Source organism: Protobothrops mucrosquamatus, unplaced genomic scaffold (genome assembly GCF_001527695.2).
Source record: "Protobothrops mucrosquamatus isolate PMUCROS unplaced genomic scaffold, P.Mucros_1.0 scaffold63, whole genome shotgun sequence".
NCBI lineage: Eukaryota > Metazoa > Chordata > Lepidosauria > Squamata > Viperidae > Protobothrops > Protobothrops mucrosquamatus.
In genome coordinates this window covers 187,822-212,789 of record NW_015386442.1, presented here as the reverse complement: position 1 = coordinate 212,789, position 24,968 = coordinate 187,822, and the positions used below count along the sequence as shown (strand labels likewise).

General features: G+C 39.6%; 1 protein-coding gene across 1 annotated transcript in view; it reads left to right on the top strand.

Annotated features, from left to right (window-relative positions):
- ACSS3 (acyl-CoA synthetase short chain family member 3) overlaps positions 1 to 24,968 on the top strand; it is a 71,971-nt gene that overhangs the window by 36,467 nt on the left and 10,536 nt on the right. Inside the window, exons 4-9 of the mRNA XM_015812038.2 lie at positions 2,170 to 2,304; positions 2,581 to 2,721; positions 6,041 to 6,121; positions 6,202 to 6,297; positions 13,445 to 13,596; positions 17,739 to 17,842. Coding sequence (XP_015667524.1) covers positions 2,170 to 2,304; positions 2,581 to 2,721; positions 6,041 to 6,121; positions 6,202 to 6,297; positions 13,445 to 13,596; positions 17,739 to 17,842 — 709 coding nt within the window. The remainder of the gene's footprint in view (positions 1 to 2,169; positions 2,305 to 2,580; positions 2,722 to 6,040; positions 6,122 to 6,201; positions 6,298 to 13,444; positions 13,597 to 17,738; positions 17,843 to 24,968) is intronic.

Here is a 24,968-nt window from a genome sequence, read left to right as displayed (position 1 = left end):
CCTTGTGCGCATGCGCAAGGCGGGAAAAGCCCGCCTCATGGTTGGCTGAACTTGCCCGGGGATCAGAGGGTATAAATAGAGGCCTGCGTGCCTCTGCTCTGGTTGTTTGTAGAGTGGAGCAAACAATAAAGACTTGTTGGAGATGATTCGTCTCAAGCGCCATTATTCCCAGGACTTAACACATAGCATGAATTTAGACATAATTTAAACTTTGACAGCATGCTCTTTTAATAAAAGCTTAACTGATCAATATAAACTTTCAATCAAAAATCCATTTCTTTTAGCATTGGACACATTGGAACTATAGAGTGCATGCTGTGATAAAGCATAAAATGTATATTTATTGAAAGGATACTATCTATCACCTCCAGTTTTCATTTCTTTTTCACTCAGAACTATTCTGAAAAAGTCACCTGAGGCAAGAAGCCTATTAGATGCTAGATACTCTGAAACATGTACACACCATGTTAATTAATCCTGCTTTGGATGATGCTAGCTAATTATTTTGTATGCTTTTGTTATCACATTGATTCATTTTTTTAAAGTTGTAGTAGCAATGAACAATGGATTTTATCAGTAATATTAATAAGATTTCCTTTGATCTTCTAGCAATAAGTTTATTAAAGATAATTCCCCCATGCGTTCACTAGAATGAATTTGGATGTTGTGATTTGTTTCTTATCTTTTTTACAGGTAATATTCATCAATTATAGTGTTAAAGAATTCCAACTGCTTCTGCCCTAGTGCTTGCCTGCTTGCAGAGGATTATGTGGCTAATTATTATTTTTCTCTAGACTAATAGTATTCAGAAAGTATAGTTTAAAGGTAGGAGTAAAAGTGAGTGAAATTTCTTTCAGATTCTGGAGAGGATGATTTGTTTGGGTGTTAGCTGCAGGACAAAATTAAACTCGGTTTCTTCATACTGTCCTTGGAGTTTGTTTTTATTCTTCCTAATCCAGTGAAATGTTGGAAAGAAAGGATGTAAAAAGGCTCAGAGCTTTTTCTATTTGCCCATCAACAGGATAACTTTCCCAAATCAGAACAAGATTGAATGTTATATGGGGGTGAAGTGAGAAAATTGAAGATGGACCAGATTTGGCTAGGAGCTGCTGAAGAAAATAATATCCTCCCATCTTGTTAATGCATCTCTATAGGGAGGGCAGCTGGGTAGAGTTTTGGAGTGTTGCTGACTGTTGGACTCGATGACCTCCAAGGTCCCTTCCAACTTTATTATTATTATTATTATTATTATTATTATTATTATTGTTGTTGTTGTTGTTGTTGTTGTTGTTGTTGTTTTGTTGTTGTTATTATTATTATTATTATTATTATTATTATTATTATTATTACCCAAAGTACAATATATATAGCCCATACTGTACTTCTCTGCAGACTTGCAAACACAGTGTTGTAGTTTGAAGGGAAATACAGAGATACAACCAATATGCAATTACCCAGACATATATATATATAGGCAACATGTATAGATAAAACATTTTCACTGTAATAATAATATTTTTTTGGGGGAACCTTGCCATTTGTACAAGCTAAGTTAACCTTTAATCTGGGAGACCTTTTGAACTAACCTAAATAAAGGTTCGAAGGGTTAGTGAACTTCTGCATTAGAGGGTATACCTAATAAGGATTAAATTGTGATTAATATGGCATTACTAGTAATCATTGCACTTTGAACAATCTAAATCTGTATTTAATGTAATGAGCAAAAACTCCTAGGTTAGGCAAAAGATACACTGAGTTCAGACTTTGCATCAGGCTAAGAACCACTTAGTTTTTTAGTGTGTGGGGCTGCACTAAATATTGGGGAAAAATAAAAGTTTTTAATTTAAATTTAAAATTTATGCCACAGGGTGAGGAATCCAAGACTTGAAACAACTTGTAATCCTAAACATGAAAACAGGTTATTCTTTTGTCTTGCTGCAAATGCATGCACATCATTTTTCTACTTAACCAAGCATTTATGCATGTAATTATGGGGGAAAGACCCTGGGATTCTTCAATGCTGAGTGGATTCTTTGCTTGTGGAGAAGGAGGTATGATCTTTGTGCTTAGTACGACATGAGTTTGTGTATGTGTATGTATGCACCTATATGTATATATGCATATGTATATTCATACATATGTATGTATAATATACTCTTTTTTTTTTAGCCAAAACTGGTTGTAACATCCACATTTGGAATAGAACCTGGAAGAAAAGTGGAGTATGTGCCACTTCTAGAGAAAGCATTGGAGATGATCAGTCACCAACCAGAAAGAGTTCTGATTTATAGGCGCCCTAATATGGTAATTATAGCAACCAAATTTATGTTCCTTATTGCTCTAGTCTTTTAAATCATATTTCTCTAAATAGCCTAATTGCAATCTCTGATTTTATTAGATTGTGGCATTTCATCATTTTAATCTGAATTTCCTGCTCTTTACAGCCTCGGAATACACATATGTGCTACTATATCTACTAAAATTCTTCCATAAAAGAAGCTTTGTTATTTTTTTATCCTTTTCTCTCTGTGTGTACTTAAATGCAGTTTTACAAGACATAATGTTAGTTCCTTTATACAGGGAGATGTTCCTCTTAAACCAGAACGTGATTTGGACTGGAATGAAGAAGTGGCCAAAGCAAAGCCATGTGACGCCATTCCTGTACATTCAGACCACCCACTTTATATTCTTTATACATCAGGAACTACTGGTACACCCAAGGTAGGGTCTGTATTTCAATAGAAACACTTGTGATAAAGTTAAGTTCTACTCCAGATCAAGCAATATTTTATTAAAGTTAATTTAATTAAAACAGGACATTTTTTTCCCTTCTAGTCCCCCCCCCCCGTTTTTATGGAGTTTTTGATATTCAAATTCTGTTCATCCTCCTAACTGATTTGGCACAACTTTGCTTCTGTATGGAGTGAGGGATGATTAAAGGCTTGAGTGTGGGTATATTGGCATAATGATTAAAATCATTGGAATTTTATTGTGTTTGTGAAGAAATAGCAACAAAAGATAAAATAATTCTCATAAGAACAAGAGGAGAGAGTATAGCAACGGAGCCATCTTTTGTAACATAGACGAGAATGAAGAAAGGAAAGTTACATTTAGCTGTTAATCTAAGAGATAGAGAATGCTTATGCACCATAAATAAATATTAAAAGCTTAGGCATTTTTACAAAAATATTTCCTAATTGCCTAAAAAGATGTAGGCAGGCACCAAATGACCTCTAAAATACATTTGTTATTTTATGATATATTCAGTCTTGATGTAAATGGGTGGTTTGGGGAAAGATAGGAGGCAAGTAGGAATAGGCTGAGTTTTCCAAACTTATCATGCTAGGGCTTTTTCAAAATTTGGGAATAGGGAAGGAAGAATGCATTCTCTTTTCTCCTTCCTTTTCCTGGCTCAATTACTTCAGCTCTTATTCCAGCTATTGTTGAGATACACCTTCATAAACATTGTTGTTGCTCATCCTGTTCCAGAATCCTTCCCCCCCTTTGTGAATATTGCTGCCTTTTTTGGGGGGAGGTCTTCTGCTCATCTGTACTTTCCCCTCAACTAGCCTATCCCTTGCTGTTAAGGAGCAAGGAGCAGACACAGATCCCTTAAGAAGTAGTATGTGGTCAAACTAGCCAGATGCAGACTCAAATCTGTGATTGATCTGGACCACTCAGTCACTCAGCTGCGGCTTTACCAGTTGACTGAAGATTTGTAAGGATGGCTGGCTAATACCAGGCAAGATTGTCCATGCTGTTCCAAATACATGGGGGAGAAAAGAAACTAACTGGTGGGATGTGGTGCTCCAGCATGCATTTTGGAAAGTACAGGGAAGGCCAGTTTTTTTTAAAGCCATAGTTCAATATGTGCCTAAGCAAAACTGACCTAGTCTTCTCCAGTGTTGTTCAGTTTTAGGTCTATTAAGCCATTGTAGCAATTTCTCTGGCAGCACTCTAAGCCAGGCATGTCAAACTCACGACGTCACATGACATCGCGCAACGTATTGGGCCGGTTTTGCCATTGCCAGCAATGGGGTGGGTGCGGCTTCCACGTGACGCATCCAGCCCGTGGGCTGGCAGTTTGACACCCCTGCTCTAAGCTATGGGTGGTCTCTTTGAAGTCAGAAGGGTATATGTGGGTTGGAAGTAACAGCTGTCTCATTGCACTGACTTCCATTCCTTTTCTGCCTCACATGCACACGGTAAATTGAACAATGATTTGAATCATAAAATGTCCTTCCAAAAGATGTTTTCATCAATAAAATACTAGAAATGGTAACCATGCAAATTCAAATGTATGGATTTTCCAGCCTGTACTGTTTCCACACGAAAATGATGTTGGTCAGAAAATGGAAGCTATACACCTCCAAAATACTAACTGCATTTTGTAGTGATTTGACTGAGAACAGCTTGTTTTCTTTCAATTACTTGAAATTATTCATATATCTATTCACTCTCCTAAACAGGGAGGGAACCCTATGACCTTCCACATGTTATTGAACTATATGTCCATCTATTATGACTTTGTTAAAGTTCAGAAGTATCTGGAAGACTGCAAAATATTCACTATGCTTTAAATAAATGCATTTGGATTAGATGAATTGCAGAATCTCAATTTTTCTCCTGCTATGATAGAATTACACATTCCCCATATTGCATGTAAGAATAGATTCTGAATAAAGAACAAATTTGTGAACTTGATAAAACAGATTAAAGATCAAAGTAGAGCCCATATTAGGAGAATATATAGTGTGTTGATAGAACTTGATTCGGAAACAGAATTGGTTAAAGATTGTATGATTAAATGGGCTCAAAATATTCAAGAACCAATAAAGTTAGAAATTTGGGAAATAATTTGGGTAAGAAATGTCAAGCTCACTCAAGCACAGAATCTAAGGGAAAACTTTTATAAAATGTTTTATAGATGGCATTTGGATCCTCAAAAATTGTCTTGCATGTATCCGAACTTGCAACCAAAATGTTGGAGATGTGGCAGTATGGATGCTACTTATTATCATATTTGGTGGACCTGTAGGGATGTTAAAGCCTTTTGGATTAAGATTTGGTGGAATATTCAACAGATTTTTAAGAAAAAGATAAAATTTACACCGCAGTTATTTTTATTGGGTATTATGGACAATTTGGATCAAAAAGAAATGAAATTGATGTTGTATTGTATAACAGCAGCAAGGATCTTAATTGCTCAAAATTGGAAAAAAAAGATGTTACCAACTATGGATGACTGGAGACAGAAAGTATCGTATTTTGCAGAGATGGCAAAAATATCCACGTACCTGAAGGATCATTCTCAGGAGAAATTTAACTCAATGTGGAGAAGATGGATAGAATATATCCAGAGAAAATATGAATTGAAAAATTATCATGTAGCTTTTGATTAAAAATTTTAAACAAAAATATGTATAACAAATATTGATATATTTTAAAAAAAATTGTATGTATTTTAATGTTATTTTAGAGTCACAGTAAGTTTATACTAGTGTATAGTAATAATGAGTAATTGGGGATAGAATTTGATTATTGTGTGTTTATTTCCTAGATTAGCTTTGGGAAGTCCTGGGGGGGGAGGGGGGTAAGGGGTAGGTTTGTATTATAGATTTATATGTATATATATGTATGATTTTTTAAGGAGGTGTCCGGTGGGGCCCCAACTGCACAAGACGGGATGGTTGAGTGAGGAAGGGAGGTAGGAAAGAGGGAGGAAGGAGGAGTGGTGGTAGTTTGGGAGGAGGAAGGTGTGGTAAGTGGAAGAGGGTGGTGCAGGGGGGGGACACTGGACACGTCCGTGAATGTATTGATTAGTGTTATCCTTTTAGGTTGATATTGTGATAAAAGATTTATGTTTTTGTTTTTTAATTGAAAAATTAATAAAAAATTTATTAAAAAAAAAAAGAACAAATTTATGCATCTATGCTTGAAATTCTGAAAACTCCTAGAATTAAGGTGAAGAATATTAATTTCCTACAAGAATTCATTTAATTCTAATGAATTATTTAAATATCTTTTTTTTTTTACTCAGGGTGTTGTCAGACCAACAGGTGGCTATGCAGTTATGCTAAACTGGACGATGGCAGCTGTGTATGGACTTAAGTCTAAAGAGGTAATTTCAGTTTATATAATACGTTTCAATTAAGAAAACCAGTGCCTATATTTTAATTACATTTTATATCTCATTTTTAGGTCTGGTGGGCTGCTTCTGATTTAGGCTGGGTGGTTGGCCATTCTTACATTTGCTATGGACCTCTTCTGCATGGGAATACAACAGTTTTATATGAGGTGATTATTTTTTAAATTTTCATTATTTAACTCATTTGAGTTCAGCAAACAGAGAACAGAGACATACAATAGTGGCCAAAATTGTGGAAACTTTTGGGAAAAGTGTACAGTAGAAATGCCACCTTTGGTTAAGTTTCTATCAATTTTTCTTCTAATTTCTTTATAACTGTAGCCTTGTTCACTTAGTAATACTATTTTACATCACTTTCTGGGCAACCAGTCAACTCTTTGCACCATTACTTTAATTTTATTACGTTTTACAAGCTCACTAAATGAAAGAAAAAAAAAACCCCAACCAACTTGATAGCAATCACATAACACACTGACAAATGTCCTCCTCTCAGCTTCAATACATGACATCAATAACTGAATCCTACTGTGATCTGATTGGCTCATTGCCAAAACAAGATGACACCTGATTGGCTCTTTAAACACTCATGCTCATTGGCTACAATCAGATTAAGGAAAGCTACCTGATATCAACCTAAGCAAGTTGTGCTTCCTTTTTCTGGTTATTTGGCTATACCTTTTCATAGAATACATCAAACCTCAAAAATACACTTTTCCCAAAAGGTTTCCACAATTTTGGCCACTACTGTACAATTCCTCTGTTAATTAACATGTGTTATTACTACTTTTAGTAATAGTGCTTTTCATGAGTCTCATATGGAATTTCCGGTTTTGAGGTGATTAGGAAGTCTTGGAGAAACATAATTTGTAGAACCCTCTTATCCCTTTTAGCACTATGTAACCAAGCTAAAACGAGATTGGATCTTGCATATTCCACATGTCTACACATTAGAGGAGAAGATTGGAAGCTTTTTCCTCTGATTTTAAATTAAATACTTTTTCTTCGTTATATGGCATCTGGAGAACTATGTTTTGTTCAAATTCCAAAGCAGTGAGTTTTAGAAACAACTGTTTTAAAAATACACATTATGCATTTTTCTGATAATGTATGTATTTCTGTCATGATTATCTTTGTGTTTTGTTTTTTCTTTTTCAGTTATTATTTTAGAAATAATAAACTAAATAAACATCTAAGTAGTGAGAACAAACCAATTTCATTTATACTGTGCGTGTGTGTACGTGTGTATATGTGTACTTTCTTGTTTCAAGCAAAGGAAATTGTTGCTAGATATGACTTGATACAGGCAGAATAACTCCATGGAAGGATTCATACGAATTACTTTATTCATCAGGCATCCTCAAGTCAATAACTTACAGTTACCGTAGAGATTCTTTTGGAATATAGGTTGTAATTTGGACCCATTGCATAAGTAAAAGGAAAATAGGTTCCTCCATTCTAACAGAGCTACCAGCCCTCGTGGCTAGGATTCATGGAGGTCTCGCTGACTGGCATGTAATCAGTTTTCTTCAGAGTACTTCCTGATGAAGGCATCTTCCCATGACACATACGGGAGTTGTTCTCATCACTGCTGGGCAGGCCGATTACCTTCATTGGGCCGGAAGTCCATTTTCGAGTTGCCTTGAGGGTTTGGCTGGAACTCTCTTGCCTTTGCATTGAGTTCAGGAATCGTGGCTTCTTGTGTGTCCACATGCTGGGGAGTCATCATTGTGGCAGATGGACCAATCCGATTACCCCTTGCGTCTTGTTTCATTGAGGTAAGCTTTGCAGATCTGAAGGGGAGGCCTTGTGATCCAGATGGTGCGATGTTGGCTTTCTGAATGGTTTGCACATCTGGTGGTTGAGATTCTCCTTCCTGTCCACTTGGTTTTGGGAGATTTGTGATCAACCGCATCGCTCCTTCCTGCTCATGTCGTAGTGCGTTCTGGTCATCCATGTAGGCCTTGATGCAGCTATACGGGCTTCCTATTTCTAGCCCTTCCAAATTGTGCACGGAGGTAGCGCCTTCAACCTCCGCCTGTAAAGCTGCAGCTCTTGCTATTATTTCCGCTGTCTCCCGTTCGTGCTGTAGGAAGTCAATGGTGGCCTGAGCCTTTATCTCTGCTGCCTCCCATTCGCGCCATAGAAACTCAAGCCTGGCCTGAGCTTTGGCCGTTTCTTCTTTGCACAGTTGTTCTACTTCTGCTGCACATAAAGCTGCTTTGGCTTCTAGTTTGGCCATTTCTTCCTTTTGCAGCTGTTCTGCTTCTGCTGCACGTAGAGCTGCTTTGGCCATTTCTTCCCTTTGCAGTTGCTCTGCCTTTGCCACATGTAAAACTGCTTTGGCCGCCGCAGCATCGATTCGTCCTTGTGTAGCCTGAGCGGCAAAGCTCTCTGCCCTGGAGGCTCGGGATGAATGGCCATGACGAGAAGACGCTTTAGAGTAATGGGAGGCGCCTGAGACAGAAGGTTGCTGTGACACGCTGGTACCCACCTGAGACCATTGTGACTTATGACAAAAGGACGAGGCTTTCTTAGAGGTGTGAAAGGAAGCAACGTGTGACCGCTGGGATGGTGCATGCGATGGCACACTTCAGCCTCGGATCTCTCGCTCAGTGTGTCCTTCGCCTGAAGTTCGGCTTGGAGAGACTCTTTACTGCTTTGTAGTAGCTTCTCATGCTCTCTGTTTATCAGCTTGAGGTGTTGCATTTCCTCTTTGAATGTTGAATCTCCTAGCTGTGACTGGATGTCTATGAGGCGGCGTTCATAGTCTGTCCATTTTAGGAGAAACCTGTCCATATCCTCTTCCAAAGAACGAATGCGCCCGGGGGAAAGCTTATCTTTGGACACGTCACAGAGTTTCTGCAGCTTCTCCCAGGATTCCTCATGACGTTCATAGAGGCTATCCCACTTCTCCAGCAGGCTTGACCGCTTGGCTTCGGTGGGCTTTCTTTGATGCCTCAAGTCATAAGGTTTCTGAGACGTTTCTGCCTTTTCCCAATTTTGTGCGCCAGGTTCTGCACACAAATCGAGATTAGTTGGAAGGACCTGCTCTTCTGGCACATTGGGACTCTCTGCCATGACTAGAGAAGTCCTGGATATTTCAGAAAACTTTAATAGAATTTTCTCTTTGACCACTAGAATGTGCTGGCCTGTTGTTTGCAGATTGGCCACCAGAGGACGCTGCGTCTAGGCCACTAGGGTGCATTGAATGCTGGCCTGTTGTTTGCAGATTGCTGGCCTGTTGTTTGCAGATTGGCCACCAGAGGGCGCTGCGTCTAGGCCACTAGGATGCGTTGTATACAAGTAGCTTGAATGCTGGCCTGTTGTTTGCAGATTGGCCTCCAGAGGGCGCTGCGTCTAGGCCACTAGGGTGCTTTGTATACAGACAGCTTGAATTCAGGCCTTTGTTTGCCGATTGGCCACCAAAGGGCGCTGCACCTAGACTACGCTTAGAATAGACTGGTTGCTGTCTGATCCCCTTTAATGAGCTGCAAAGCTTCTGAGCGTCTGCTTATGGAATCTCTAAAGGCTTGCTTTCCTGAATCGAGATTCCAAGTTAGACCATGGAAATTTGCACTATAAAGGGGGCTCAATTTGCTATTTTTCCTCAAGCAATAGTCAAAGGAACAGCTGAATGGCCGGCTTCATCCAGGGCTTTTCAACCTTTTCACGATTGTACCACTTTTAGGATATGGCAGTATTTGAGTAGCAAGGTGTCAAAAACTTGATGACCAAAAAAAACAAAACCTTTTCAAAGTTGCAATTGCACTGAAATGACTTATGACCATTTTTCACACTTATGACCATTGCAGCATGCCCAGGGTCATGTGATTTATATTTGGATGCTTGGCAACAGATTCATATTTATGATGGTCACAGTGTCCCAGGGTCATGTGATCCCCTTTTGCAACCTTTTGACAAGCAAAGTCAATGGCAGGGCTGCTGGTGGCCAAATGCTAAGGCAGGACTTCCCTCCCTCCCTCCTTCCTGGCCTTCCTCTTTCTCATGCCCACCTCCTTCTAAAGGAAGAATTTGAACGCCCCCATATTTTCTCTCTTCCATATATTCATCAAACAAGGAAAAGCTTCCAGAGACAGAAAAGACAAACTGCTGAGTGAACTAGCTTAAAAAGGCACATTCCCCTTTAAGAATTAGCTACTGGCTAGAAAGGAAAGTTGAGGCAGCCTGCACTTAAGGAAGAAAAAAAAATGTAGTAAGTTTTGGCTGTCACCTAAGGCAGCCTCCCCAAATGGCTCCATTCATAAGTAAAGGAATGCTGCAAAATCCATTCAGGAGAAAAATAGTTCAAAATCCCTTGCAGCAAAACTTACAGCTAACAATAGCAGAGCAATAGTAGCTAACACGAGACATTAGCCAAATAGAAATTGCCAAACACTCCTTAAGAACACAAAGCCCACATTACACAAATCCCAGAACTTCAAAGTCACAAAAGCACATAAGAATCCTTCCACTCTCCATCTCCCTCCCTCTCTCGTGCCTCACCTCCAGCCATTGTTGCCTTTTTTCATTCCTCTTGGAGGGCGACCCTTCCCCCCAGTGCATTTCTTGCCTGTTTGCTGCTGCCAGCACAGGTGGCTGCCACAGCAGTTGTAGATCGGCTCATAGCCGGTCTGCTTGATCTCCTTCCCCCCCCTATCCTCCTCTTCCTCCTCCTCCTCCTCTCCCTTCGGTGCAGCTAGAGCTGACTCCGCCTTCTCCCAAGGCTGCTTCTTTTTCTCTCTCTCCCTCTCCTGCCCAAACTGCCTCCTTTTATAGCCTCTCCTGTCTCCGCCCCCTCCTCCTCCTCCTTTCTCATGGGGGAGGATGAGCCAGATGTGAGCCTGAGGCCTTTGCCTCGCCTCAGCCACTCTGCAGCTCCAGAGGACTCTCTCACAGTAAGTCCTTGCCTGTGCTGGCTCTTTCCCTCCCCCTCTACACTTGGCTAGGCAGGGCTGCACACCACCTGCCACTCGTTAATGTACCACAAGTGGTACACGTACCACCGGTTGAAAAGCCCTGCACTTAATCAAATAGGCTGGAATCATCTTGTTTTCCCTGTGACTGCATTCCAACGGAAGAGATTTTTTGCGTTTGGTAGATAGCATTCTCATGCAAATTGTCCTGTCTCTTAGCAACAAATTGCCTTCTCTTACAAGCAAGCAGTGTGGTGATTCAACGAGGGGGGTGTTTCTTAGCAACAAATTACCAAATGAGGGGGGTGGGCTGGCTAGCTGGGCTTGCCAGGCCAGTTCTGATTAATCTTTTAGACAAATGCAAATACAGTTCCTTGAGCAGAGATGCAATCTTTCTACTTGGAAATGCTGAGCTAGGCAGAGAAGAATCAAACACACATCTCTCCGTTTCTAAGTTGTCTCTTTACATAGGCAAGCAAGGAGAAGCATGCAGATGAAGACTTTAGGTATGGTAAATGTAAAAGAAGATTTCAATCTTTTTTCCTTTACTTTAGAGGAAGATTTGTTTCTCTTTTTACTCTCTGGCAGGCAGAGAAAGCATGCAGGCGAAGATCAGAGGTAGATAAATGCAAAGGAAGATTTCAATCTTTTTTCCTTTAGGCAGGCAGAAGAAGATTGATTTTTTTTTACTTTAAGCGAAGGAAGAAATACATATTTTCTTTTACTTTCCTGTTTCAAGCAAAGGAGATTGTTGCTAGATATGACTTGATACAGGCAAAATAACTCCATGGAAGGATTCATACAAATTACTTTATTCATCAGGCATCCTCAAGTCAATAACTTACAGTTACTGTAGAGATTCTTCTGGAATATAGGTTGTAATTTGGACCCATCGCATAGGTAAAAGGAAAATAGGTTCCTCCATTCTAACGGAGCTACCAGCCCTCGTGGCTAGGATTCATGGAGATCTCGCTGACTGGCACGTAATCAGGATATCCCGTAATAAACACAAGTCCCTCCCAGTGGCCAATCCTAACACAGATATGACCAAGTAACATAAACTACATTACCCAGAAGGCTATCCCTTAAGGGAACCGTTCTTAATTCCTAAGCTAGCTATATGCTCTGACCAGATGGCTATATACTCTGACCAGCACATGTACATACATACATACATTTTTGTTTATATACATTTTTTATTCTGGTTTCATCATGAGGTCAGCTTGATCAGCAAGCTGTACAGTGTTAGCAAATAACCAATTTGTAAAGTTACCATCACTAGTAATTTTGACAAATAGGGTGGCTTGGATGCTCAGGCTGTTTTTTCTGCATCTTTCAGCCTTTGTTATAGAAGTTATAATTAGAAGGTTGAACTAAGATTATAGAGAAACACTATATGTGGGGGGAAATGGGATGTTGTGGGTACCAGGCAAGTATTCTCTAGTAGGATATTTCATCAGTGGACCTCTGTACCTTATAGCCAATTGCTTTACTCCACTGTGGGAACAACGAGAAATCTTACTGAAGATGCCTGCAAGGCCCAGGCAGCTTACTAAGATAGTGACTTTTCTTGAAAATACTTACATCAGGTTGTCGAGGAATTTAAAAGGCTAATTTTGAAAAAGAAAGCATTCCCAATGTCAGGCTAGCCTCTGAGATAGCTTTATATAGGTAAAAGGAACCAAAAGAATGACTCGTGGAAAGAGGAGAAGCCCCTTCCCCCCAATTCAGGTGTGCATCATCACCCCATCCACCATGGTCCTCACTTGCACAAAAAAAGGTCTAGACACCATTGACTAAAAGTCTGCTCAAACCTGGGCTCAAAAACTGTATAGGATTGTGAACATAAATCAACCAAAATCAGAGAGAGAGAGAGAAAGAGAGAGAGAGAGGGGGGGGAGAGGGAGAATAAGTGAGGACTCTTGAGTTGAGCTCAATTTCAATAATTTTCATGGATAGTTGCATGGAGTTTTCTTGATAACAATGTGGAAGGAGTTTAGTTTATCCTATAGGTCTGGGATTCCCAAGTAATAGTAATCAGACTTGAGTCTGCTTGAAGGTCAAACAAAGTCAGCCTGGTTTTGTACCTATTGAGATGTGTATGCAATATGTTAATAATTACCTGGTGACAATTTGATACAGTACTTGCAAGACATGTTTTTTTTGTACCTCAGTAATTTATTCAGTGCATCACCAGACAGCCTTGACACGCTAATGTGGGTGCATATGAATAATTTCCTCATGTTCGTAAAAATGTATTTTAATCATTGTTTCAGCATTCGGCTGACAAGTTGATGCCATAGTTGCAATGAGCCTATAAACTGCGAAAAAATTATGGAATACTTTTTACCCAATTACATTTTTAAAACTAATCTCTTTATAGGGAAAACCTGTAGGAACTCCAGATGCAGGTGCTTTTTTCCGTGTGCTGTCAGAATATGGAGTAGTGGCTTTTTTTACTGCACCAACTGCAATTAGAGCAATCCGTCAACAGGACCCTGAGGCTGTCCTGGGGAAACAGTACAATTTGACAAGGTGAATTTTGGTCTCTGCTTATCATATTTGCAAATGATGCAAAATTGGGTATGATAGCAAAGCCCTAGAAAACAGAAATAGCATTAAAATGGGCCTTGATAGGACAAATTGCATAAGCTCCACAAACTAGGACAGCAAGAACAACACTCTCCGAATGTGGCTTTGTTCTCATTAAACTTGTTTTGTGTTTATTTATTCCAAGTAATTCATCAGTGACTGTTAAATGGTAGATGTACTTCTAATCTCATTTCCTTTATTCGGGATCTATTTGAAAGATATTGTCAGATAATTTCAGTTACATGGCAACTTAATTCTTTTGTTTTTAGCAAACATCATTTTCTAATATTATTGCCACTTTTCTTTATTGTTAGGCCTATTCATATTATTTAGTTTCTGAAACTCTAGCATATTAGAATATGTTGGCGAAGAAGTATTATTTTCTATACTTCTGCCTTTACAGTAGATAGAACTGGACAATGAACTGGAGTGAAACTTGTATTTGTAATTGAACAGGGTAATTATCTTCTGCAATAACCTACTTTACCATTGTACTGTTTTGGCACAGTAGCTGGTTCTGAGTTTAAGAAGCTGATTCCATATGGAATCTCTCAGCAGGATCGCTTTCTATCTAATCCACTTTAAAGAAATTTGCTGCCTAGTCTTCTAGTCAGCAGAAAGACTCTAAAGGGTGATTTTCTCCTTCCCTCCTGGAACACCCAATAAGAAAAAAATATATAAACCTTTTGTTATGTACAGAAGAATAAGTGTACTATTTGCCTTAACCAAATAATAGCCATACAGATACATAGCCAATATTACACAGGGACAAGAATGACTTGAGGTAACAGTTACTGAGTTCACTGAGAATGAGAAGCTTGCCTAGAGATAGCAGTTCATCTTTTCAATTGTCTGAGCACTCTCCTGAACAGTACATTTCAAAAGCACAATGCCCACTTAAAGTGCTCCCATAATAAAAATACAGCCACAAGCTGCTTTTATAAAAGTCTTGTGGAATTTTCTCATTCTTCTCTTGGTTGCTTGATCCTCCCTGGATCTTCCCGATTGGCCAGTTTAAATCCTGTCTGCCTCTGAAAATGAAAGTTAGCACCTCCCCCCCCCCCAAATCCACTGGACAATTCTCTTGCTTGACAGCCTGAAACTTGGCAGCTTCTACAATATCTCCCCTCACTGGTTGTTTGTGCTAACTAATCTGAATCTTGTGCACTTAACCACAAGATTATGTGGCTGCAGGGGGTTGTGAGCCCTTTGAGTTTGGCCAAGAAGCAGTACAAAGATTACAGGAATGTCACATTATTATTGTATGGTATAATAATCAAAACTAGAAAGACTATGGAGTTTCCCTTTGCCCCTTCACATGCCAGAGAGAATCAAGGTGGAATTATTTTGAGTTTGTTTCTTATGCTTTATTCTTTCCCAGGACTCTTACTTTTGATTAACTGTTACTGCATACTTTCTTCAAAATTATCTCAGCATATCTCTACAGGAGTGGAGTCCCAGCAGGGCAAGGAGAGAAATGTTATCCCTTATTCCCTTTATCTCCCCAGGCTGCCTCTTACAGTCATTTTCTTTTACTAGCTATTGCTCTTCTGCTCTTCTCTTTTGTCTTTAAAGGTCTGTGAATGTGTGCCTGTCTTTTGCACGCACAATAGCATTTTCTTCTTTTCTTAATGAACAAATCTAATCTTTGTTTCTTCCATCTCTATTTCTTTTAACCCCGTGGTGGCGAACCTATGGCACGCATGCCACAGGCGGCATGCAGAGCCATCCCTGTGGGCACGCGTGCCATTGTCACAGAGGGACGCAGGCCCGGGCCCCTCCCCCTCTCCATGCATGCGGAGTCCAGGAACAGCTGTGAGAGCTGGATGGGGTGAGAGAACCTATAAAAGGAGCAGTTTTGGCGGGAGAATGAGTGAGCAGCATTTGGAAGCGACCAGTGGTGAGGCATAGAAGGGGCACCAGGCAGGGGGCTGGGGGGGCGGTCGGCAGGGGGAAATCAGAGCCGCCATCTCCCTTCCGCAGTGCAGCCCCATTGGCGTTGGCGGAGATAGCTCCGGGATGGTCGGAAAGGAGCCCTCACCTGGTACGCGCCGTGTCTACACGGTGGCTCTGATGGGAGTGGCTTCTGTTGCTGCTCCGACCGGTCAACCATGCAGGGAAGCAGGAGGAGGTGGAGGGGCAGCTGGGGACCAGCTGCCTCTGTGTACGGGGGCCGATGGTGTCAGGCAGCAGATCCGGAAGCGAAGCTGTGCCACCCAACCTCGTGCTGGTGGGGGCAGTGGCGGTGGGGAAAGGCGGAATCTGGCATGCACCCACCCTTTGCCGCTTCTGCCACACATCGTCCCGCATTCATCTTCAGGCCGTGCATGCGTGATGATGTGGGGTGGGCGTGCGCCACAGCTGCCTCCACCAGCACAAGTATGGGCGGCACAGCTTTACTTCCAGATCTGTTGCCGGACGGGCTTGATGTTGCAGGGATCACTGCCGCTGCCTCCTACTTCCCTGTGTGGTTGGCTGGTCAAGGGGCTCAGAGCAGCAGGAGGAGCAGCATCCGCTGCCCCTGTCAGAGCCACCGTGTAGACACGGCCCGCACCAGGTGAGGACTCCTTTCTGGCCATCCCGGGGCCATCTCTGCCCACGCTGATGGGGCTGCACTGTGGAAGGGAGATGGCGGCTCTGATTTCCCCCTGCTGGCTGCCCCTCCAGCCCCCTGCTGGTGGCCCTTCTATGCAATCCTACATGACCGCAGTGTGGACGAGAGACTCGGCTGGCAGGGGGCGGCTTTCCTCCGTGGAGGCGTCCTGCTCCTCCTGCCCCCCCTAGCCAGACACCCTCGCCTTCCCCCAGCCGGGACCTGATGACTCCCACCCTCCTGCCCTCACCTCAGCTAACCCCCCGAGCAACCCAGCCTGACCAAGACGGAGGGAAGACGAGGCAGAGAACTGGTTGTTAAATGATTTGAAACCCACCACTGGTCGCTTCCAAAGGCCGCTCACTCACTCTCCCACCAAAACTGCTCCTTTTATAGGTTTTCTCACCCCACCCAGCTTTCGTAGCTGTTCCGGACTCCACATGCGTGGAGAGGAGGAGGGGAGGAGCGGGTCTGCGTCTGTCTGTGGCAATGGTGCATGTGCCCACAGGGACGGCTCTGCATGCCGCCTGTAGCACGCGTGCCATAGGTTCGCCACCACGGTCTTAGTATCTAATGGTTCTACTGTCTTTGATTTCAACTTCCATCCACTACAGATGGAATCAGAATCAGATCCCTAGCACTCAAGTTAATTTCCTTACTCTTTCTTGCAAACCTCTACACATTTGCATACATTTATTTATTACCCAGCTCTGTTGTAAGTCAGTACCACTGTAATTGTAACAGCTATAGTAACAGAATCCTGTAAGTCTGAATCCTTCCTTTATCTTTGTGTTATCTAGGGAGACACCTGTCTGAGATATTTACTCATTTTACTACATTAGCTGAGACTCTGTGTCCCTCTTATCTGACCACTGCCTTGGTAGCAGCTCTTCTTCACCTTCTTCAGGGCCGTTCTTTCTGCTCTCTACATCTATACAAGATATTTCCTTCATCTAATAATGTGCTGGGGGGGGTGTAATGATAGAAGAGTCTTGTTTTAGCATCACATGCCGTCAGCTACTTGAAAATTATGTAGTTTGCTGGGCAAAAGGAAAATGTAATAATCCTTGAACAAACAATGAACAATCAATCCAGCTTACTAAAAGGTTATTTTGCTGCAGTAAACTAACATGATTACCCATTTGGAAATCCTTGTAAAATAGAGTATCTGAAGCTTCAGGTTAAAAGTGATCCTTAAAAAATCATATCTATGAATTCAGAAACCTCCCAAAGTATTACAAATAATATTTCTTAAAGTGACCGGAGGATAATTGGGAGGTAATTGATCAAAATAAATTCATGTAATTATTTTTCATTACCTGAAAATGTGAATGGAATGAAGTCAACTTGACTTTTCACTTTGCCCTCACTGCTGATATAGTATTCAAATATAAAATGTAAAAAAAAAAAGTGAGTATACATAACTGCATCTATGATAGGTTTATATTTCTTGGTAGGAAAGTAATGTTGAAAATAATCCTATTTAATGTAGGTTTCGAACGTTATTTGTAGCCGGTGAACGCTGTGATGTGGATACATTAGAATGGTGCAAAAAGATTTTCAAGGTACCAGTTTTGGATCATTGGTGGCAAACTGGTGAGTATCTCTTGAAATTTTTGTTTCAGATTAGTTCACATGTGGGGCACCTTAAATAAGTTTGTATTTTTTCATTAATTTGGATTCCTTCTTATAGCTACTGTATTGTCTTCCCACTTCATTTTGGTTTCTTTTACTATATCTGTACCTTCTATTGTCTTGATTTATTGTGTTTATGTAAGAATCATGAATTAACTGGATACTATTATCTTGGGAAAACAAAAGACTGATATGCGCTTATTTAGTAGAAAAATATTTTTCTTATCTGTATGTAAAATGGGAAGGACTAGAGCTGAAATACACCAGTAGGAGAACTCCAGTTATGTAAAAATTACACATAGTAGATTTTTTTTTTCTCCTATCAGTTGAACTACACCTCAAAACTGGTAACAAATGTTGGGAGAAAATAGCTACCATTTGCAATCTGATAGGTATTTGAAAAAAAGGTAGAGTTTTAAATTGGGAGAGCACTGGCCTTGGAGAAAGTGTATCTGAAAAATGAGTCTTCTGATGCCAGTTACATCTCTTTATCTAATCCAACCCATCAGTAACCATTTGGATTATTTGAGAGATTGCAGAGAGCAAATTCACCATCCTTTGCCTTTGGTCCCAATATTGCCATGAAGTTGAACACATAGAAAACATAGAAGTGATGCAGTTTCCCTCATGCATTGAATCATGATTACTTCTTTGTTGTCCTAACTATTTGCATAGTCCATCCTGAAAGACATGGAGCCATTGCTGCAGCTGTTCCTTTGCTTCATCCAACTCAAGTCGAAGAAAAAAAAAAGTCAACCAAACTCCAGCCATGTGTTTACTAATGATTTATCTATCTTCACTGGCCAGAGTGTTGATTTAACAATAATGAACAGAAGCTTTATGTTGTCACGTTGATGACTGAGCGATGTTAGAATATGCTACAATTCACCACTGAGAAATGACTACTGAGAGTCTCTGTGAATTGGCTTCAAGGAGATGTTGCTATAACAACAAACAAACATGCTGGGTGAAACTGAGTAGCAGCTGAAGTGCCAGTTATGTCTAGAATGGGCTGAGTAGAGGCCCTCTGCTCCATCTGATTATTCTCAGCTTATAAAATAAAATTGGAAGTGGTTCAGAAATGCTGCCCAGGGCAAAGATACCCAGACCATCCCAGACACATGGGTGTCCAATCTTTGTTTGAAAACCTCCAATGATGGACCCCCTATAATTCCAGGAAGCAAGCTGTGCCACTGTTTAATAGCTACTCATGATCAAGAAATTCATCCTGGTTTTGGGTTTGAATCTCTCTAAAGCTTTCACCCCTTGGTCTTGTCCTGGTCCTCAAGCACTACAGAGAATATATCCACATCCTCTTAAATAGATGAGCCATAACAACTATCTCTAGAGCCATCTAAAATACCAAATGATCCCAATAAATAGGTATTATATTCTCTATAGTTCCTCAATGTATTAAATTTCTTCCTTCCCTTCCATTAAGTCAAAGCTTTCTTACTGCTGTGCCCATTATTGCTGGTCACTATAACTAATTTTACAGCATTCCTCAATGTACTATTAGCAGGACAAATTATAGAGGACAAGTGGAAAAAAATGTACCAGGGTTAAAATACAACACAGTTCATAATATTACCTGTTAAAGTATCTGAAGGAGCTGCAGCTGGAACTGACATGTGAACAAGAATGTATAACAAATGGCAGAACTGGGGATTTTTTTCATAAAGCTTAGGAGAAGCTCTATGAAGCAGATTTATGTGTAGTCTTACTAAATGGAGGATTACGTGGGATTACACATAATTAAGTAGAGATGTTTAAGAATTTGAACTAATTAAGTAGAGATTAATTAGTATAAATTCTTAAAAGTAGCTGGTAGTGGGGAATAGCCAAGAAACTGGTGTCCAGCTTGGGAATCAGGCAGATACAAATTGAATAAAATTGAATTAATAAAATAGACAAAGGATACATACATTTATACGTATGATTTACTATCATGTGTAATACAGAAAAAAAGACGTTTAGTTAACTTATCTGGTAATAACACTTAGGTTAGTATACTGTGAATCCCACTTTAAAAATAAAAGTGATGAAAAGATTTTGCCAAATATAGAGTTAAAGGAGACATTATGGAAATTGTAGGGTTGGGTGGTTTTTGTTTCTCAATTGTCCAAAGAAGAAGATTGCATTTATTTAGTGAGAGAGGACAGAATGTTTTGAAAACAATACTATATGTCCATTTTCCTTCCTTTCTTCTGAGATTTTTAATAGTGATGATACAAATCTTACCTGGGAATCACCATTTATTTCAGCCAGCTTTTCAAAGTGCTGTCAAAATTAGAAAAATGCACGTTTCCACACCACCCCAATTTCAATACCTCTCTTGGTAGCCCAGCCTTATCCCTCTGAAGGTATTCCCACATGCATTTTCTCTCATTTCTTCTAATTTTGGAATGGCATACGTATGGCATCACTTTCTTCTGAAACTGTGTGTGTTAAGCATGAATCCAGTGTTTCTTTCCAGGCTCCGTCCTTCCCTTGTGCAAATGCATTGACTGCAGCAAAAGGAAGATTAATCTAAGTTCAGACATGGATCTAATCTCAAAATAATTTTAAGGTGTGCTAAAGGAGAGAGAGATGGTGGGGAAGTTTTTCCAATTTCATTTGTATAAATGAGAGAAGCTCTGACAGCCATTAGTTTTATATGTTTCTCTGAAAATGTTACAGGTTGCTGATGTCATTTCTGTTGCGTAGCAACAGCTTTTTCCCTTGTTCTGTGACTTGAGTCTCATTAGATAACGTAGATATTTATACTGATGGTTTGTGAATAGGAAACAGAATTAAACTCCCTGAATTTCACTTGTGGAAAGAATAATCCTTCAGTAGATTTAAGGCAGTCCTGATGGATCTTTTCCTGGAGAAAGAGTACAAAAGAGGTTATGAAACACTAATCCTTGCTGTAGATGGTTTTTCACATATTTAAAAATAGCAGCTGTCTGACATGTTCTCTTTTGTCTAGAGTGGTCTACTGACATTAAAGCAGACAATGCTTTTTTGGAAGCAGATACATTGTAAATGTTTAGCACTAATATATGAGATTCTTTTGTGTTAATCATCTGCATCTTGTCCATTGAGCATCAGTTGTTAAGTACCTTAAAGATGGAAATGAGTAAGATGTTTTGATTCTATTCAAAATGGAAAAAAAATAAAGATTTTCATTCAAATGCTGTGATATGTTGGTACACGAGACAGTAAAAAATACTGGCAATAGTCTTCAAGTTATTTCTGGTCTTTGCCTTAACAAGCCATCTCTGTTTATCTTCTCCTTTCCAAAATACAGCTGTAATCAAGATCCTCATTGCTTTTTTCTCCCTTCTGTAGGATGTGCTATGAAAGAAAAGTTTCGCTTTCAAACTGGGAAGTTAAATAAGTAAAATAACCATTTCAGCTGTCTGAATTTTAGGAAGTAACTAATTCAATGATGCCACTCAGTGTATAAACACAATAGGATGAAAAGCAAGACAAAATATCTTGTTTGCCATTATTCCTATAGATTGTCCAGCTTAATTAATAGAAATATGACTCCAGATCCTTAAAACTGGTATTCTTCAATGTTTTTCTAGATTAACTACCTTTAACAACAGATTTAGTAATCTAGCTAACAGATATTTCTTTGGCTTGACATTACTCTGCTCCTTTTTCATGTTCCATTTAGTCTGTGGACCTGCTGGACATTAACTTCCAAGAATACAGTTGGATTTTTTTGGAGGGGAGGAGCATATGCTGGCTCTAACTCATGAAATTGTACAAAAGCTCAAGTATTGTGTTATGTGGAGATGGGCATGTGCTTTCCTACTAGGAAATATTTTAATACAGGGAATGAAGTTTGGATGTTTTAAATCATTGAAACTATGTGTGTGTGTGTATGGGGGAGAAGAGAGAGAGAGAGAGAGAGAGAGAGAGAGACTGAAATTTGTGACCATGTGGCAAATCAAATGTGTTGCTTTATATATATATATTATCTTTAAAAAGCATTTTCTCTGTTCAGAACATCATGTCCTTTTTACAAGAAATCTTCACGTATGCATTAGCTACAAGATGCTTAAAGAAATGTGTTGATACTCTAGTGGCCAGTCAGGAGCCAATAGGTTCTTTAAAATTCAATAGGCTCAAATCCAGTTGAAATGGCCAAAGAGGATTTGACTGAATAAATAGGAGAAAATTAATATAGAAAGAAGTAACAATCTACATCCCTTCAACATGTCAGGAACCCCAGGAATGGCAATGACAGATCTTTTGGAGCTGACAGTCGTGCAGGACCTTATCGAGGTTCAAACTCTTTACTGGCTTTTGCCACTTTCCAATAACTTTCTTAAGAAACAGGAAATATAAACAATAAAATCTGGAGATGGCTTGGCAGCCCCTCTTAATTAGGGACTTTGTTATAACTAGTGGAATCTTTGCCAATAATATTTTTAAGGAAAACCAGATTCTTAGCAGATAGCACTTTTGGGCTGCCTGATTATGGGTTTCCTAATTACATATCTTGTCAATACCTTGAAAACTTTGCTAAGTGATCTTGTGAAAACATTGTTCTTAGTAATTGTTCCCCCTTTTATTGACAGATGTCTTCATTTAGGAATTAGGTGAGGGAGCTGGCATTGTCCTCTTTATCATAATAGTTACAAGCAATGATACAACTATGGGATAAACAAGATTGATTAACAAGAATGGAGTTCGCAAAACATGCTGAATAACTTCTAAATTCATGTATGGAGGAATTTGTAACTCAAAGCTTGCCAGGTTTATACAAAGTTATTGGCTGGCCAAGTAACCCTTTCTGCATATCTTGTATATTCAAAGGGAAAGACTTGTCCACACCACTAACTGTTCATCAATCTTCCATGGAACCAGGAGAAGAAGCTGTCTACTTGGAAGATTGAATCATTGTACTTTTTAAAAGTGATTCAGTCTGCTTATTTTTTGTAACTGTCTTCTGTTGTGCTTTGTTAAAGCTTGATAATATATGAAAATGCAAATGAGCCAAAGTTCAACATTGTAAAGTGCAAATGTAATTTAATTAACTGAAAAATTAAATATATGCTTGGTTTATCTATGGCAGAATCATAATAATAGGTTCTACAGTATATAATTAGTGTGGTTGTTTTTGAATATTTGAATTTTTTTCTTGACTATAATTGTCTTATACTATAATGCATTCAACTGTATCCAGTTATGTATCCAGTAATTCATATTTTAATTACCGTGGCATGGCAGTTTAAGTCCAGAATGTTCCATTTGTAAACTGTCAGATTATCTTCAGTGTTCATGTTTCAAAATTGCACCCAAAATTTTGGGAAGATGTTGAGCCATCCCTGCTTTGTAGCTCATGTGCTACAGTCTAAATCTGGATTTATCTCCTCAGCTGTAGTCCAATAGAATGATTTTCATTATGCTTTATTTTTCTCTTTTTTTCCTGAAACTGAGGACTAACCTGGATCTGTTTGCTTCTGATTAGATTTTATCTTTTTATAAACTTAACTTATGGCTTGTTTTGTGTTTGTTTGCCCTACAGCTGTTTTAAAAAAGGTTGCTGCAGGTTGCATAAGGAAATGTCAACTTAAATGTGCTCTTTCTACACTTCTGGTCTTTACTCTGCTTTGATAACAAGGCCAGTGAATAATTGTGAAGCTTACTGTAGGGCAGATTAAAGTCCAGCCACTGGTTTGTTTCCCAAATGGAAGTAAAAAAATCAGTAACTGCCACTAACATGGGCTGATGGTAAAAGACAGCCAAATTTTGACAGCTGGAGTAGTGAGTTTAGTTAGTTAATTAATTAGTTAGTTTAGTTATTTTGCTTTAGGGAGGTCCAGATCTAATTTCTTTGGTAGTCTTAATGCTGCTGTTAATAGTGTAGGTCAGGGTTGTCAAACTGCTGGCCTACGGGCTGGATGCGTCATCCAGAAGCGCCCACCCCATTGCCAGCAATGGCAAAACCGTCCCGATATGTTGTGCAACATCATGTGACGTCGCGAGTTTGACATGTCTGGTGTAAGTAGAGCAGAGCTCTCTAAGTATTTAGAGAGTCCTTGACCTACTTTTCTAGTAATAGCAATACCAAGATTGCTGGAGGAAGCACTCAGAATGCTCCAGCTATAATTTTCTCTAGTTATGTCGATGCTTCTTTTCCTTTTGGTATGTCAGTCCAGTATGGGAAAGCAAAAAGGCCTTGTAGAAAAGTTAGCTATGGTATTAACAGGTTCACCTGCTGCAATCAAAAGCAACTAGTAGAGCAAGGCACATTCAGTGCACTGACATCACTCATCATGGAAATAGCTAGGTTTGTTTTAGGAGAAGATGAAAAAATTACTTCTCTACCAGATTATAAAAACTTGCCAGATGGCCTTGGCAATATACATGGTCATGCTGATATATCTTTTAAGAATAGTAGACAAAGTTATGAAATTGTGTTAATATGCCCCTGTTCCTGACTTCTGTCTTCTGTAGGTTATACAAAAAAGGTAAAGGAGTCCCTGTGGACTTTACTTTGTTAGTGTTGCTGAGTATTGGGGCAGTGCTCATCTCTGTTTCAAGGCCATTGAGCCAGCGGTGTCTGAAGACTTTTTTGCGGTTATGATGAAGTCGTCTTTAAAAGTCAGGTTAAATTTGGTAACAGGATTTGCATACTTTCTGTACATATTCTAACATTAGCAGAAGTGTCATGTAAGGGGCTGGACTGAATGTTCTTTAGTTCATTATATTCTCAGATAGGTTAGGTTGAGTAACTGGCTCCACATCACCTAATGAGCTCAATGCTCTAGTAAGGACTTCTACCAGAGTTTCTTTGGCACCAGTTCAACCCATTAACAAGTGTGCTTATTAGTTTCCTTAGGTCAGTGCTTCCCAAACCTGAAAAAAAATTACCCAAGATTGGGAAAAGTGGTTTTTCTTTGGATAAATGACAGATGAACCCATTAACCAACCATAATAGGGACAACCATAATAGGGACATTTAAAGAAGGATTTTCTGATAAGCATAAAAAGGACTTATAAGCAGTTTTGAGTAATGAAGGAAAATGTCTTTGGCTGTTGAAATTCTAAAAAAAAGTTGTGTTTAATGTGAACTTCAAAACCA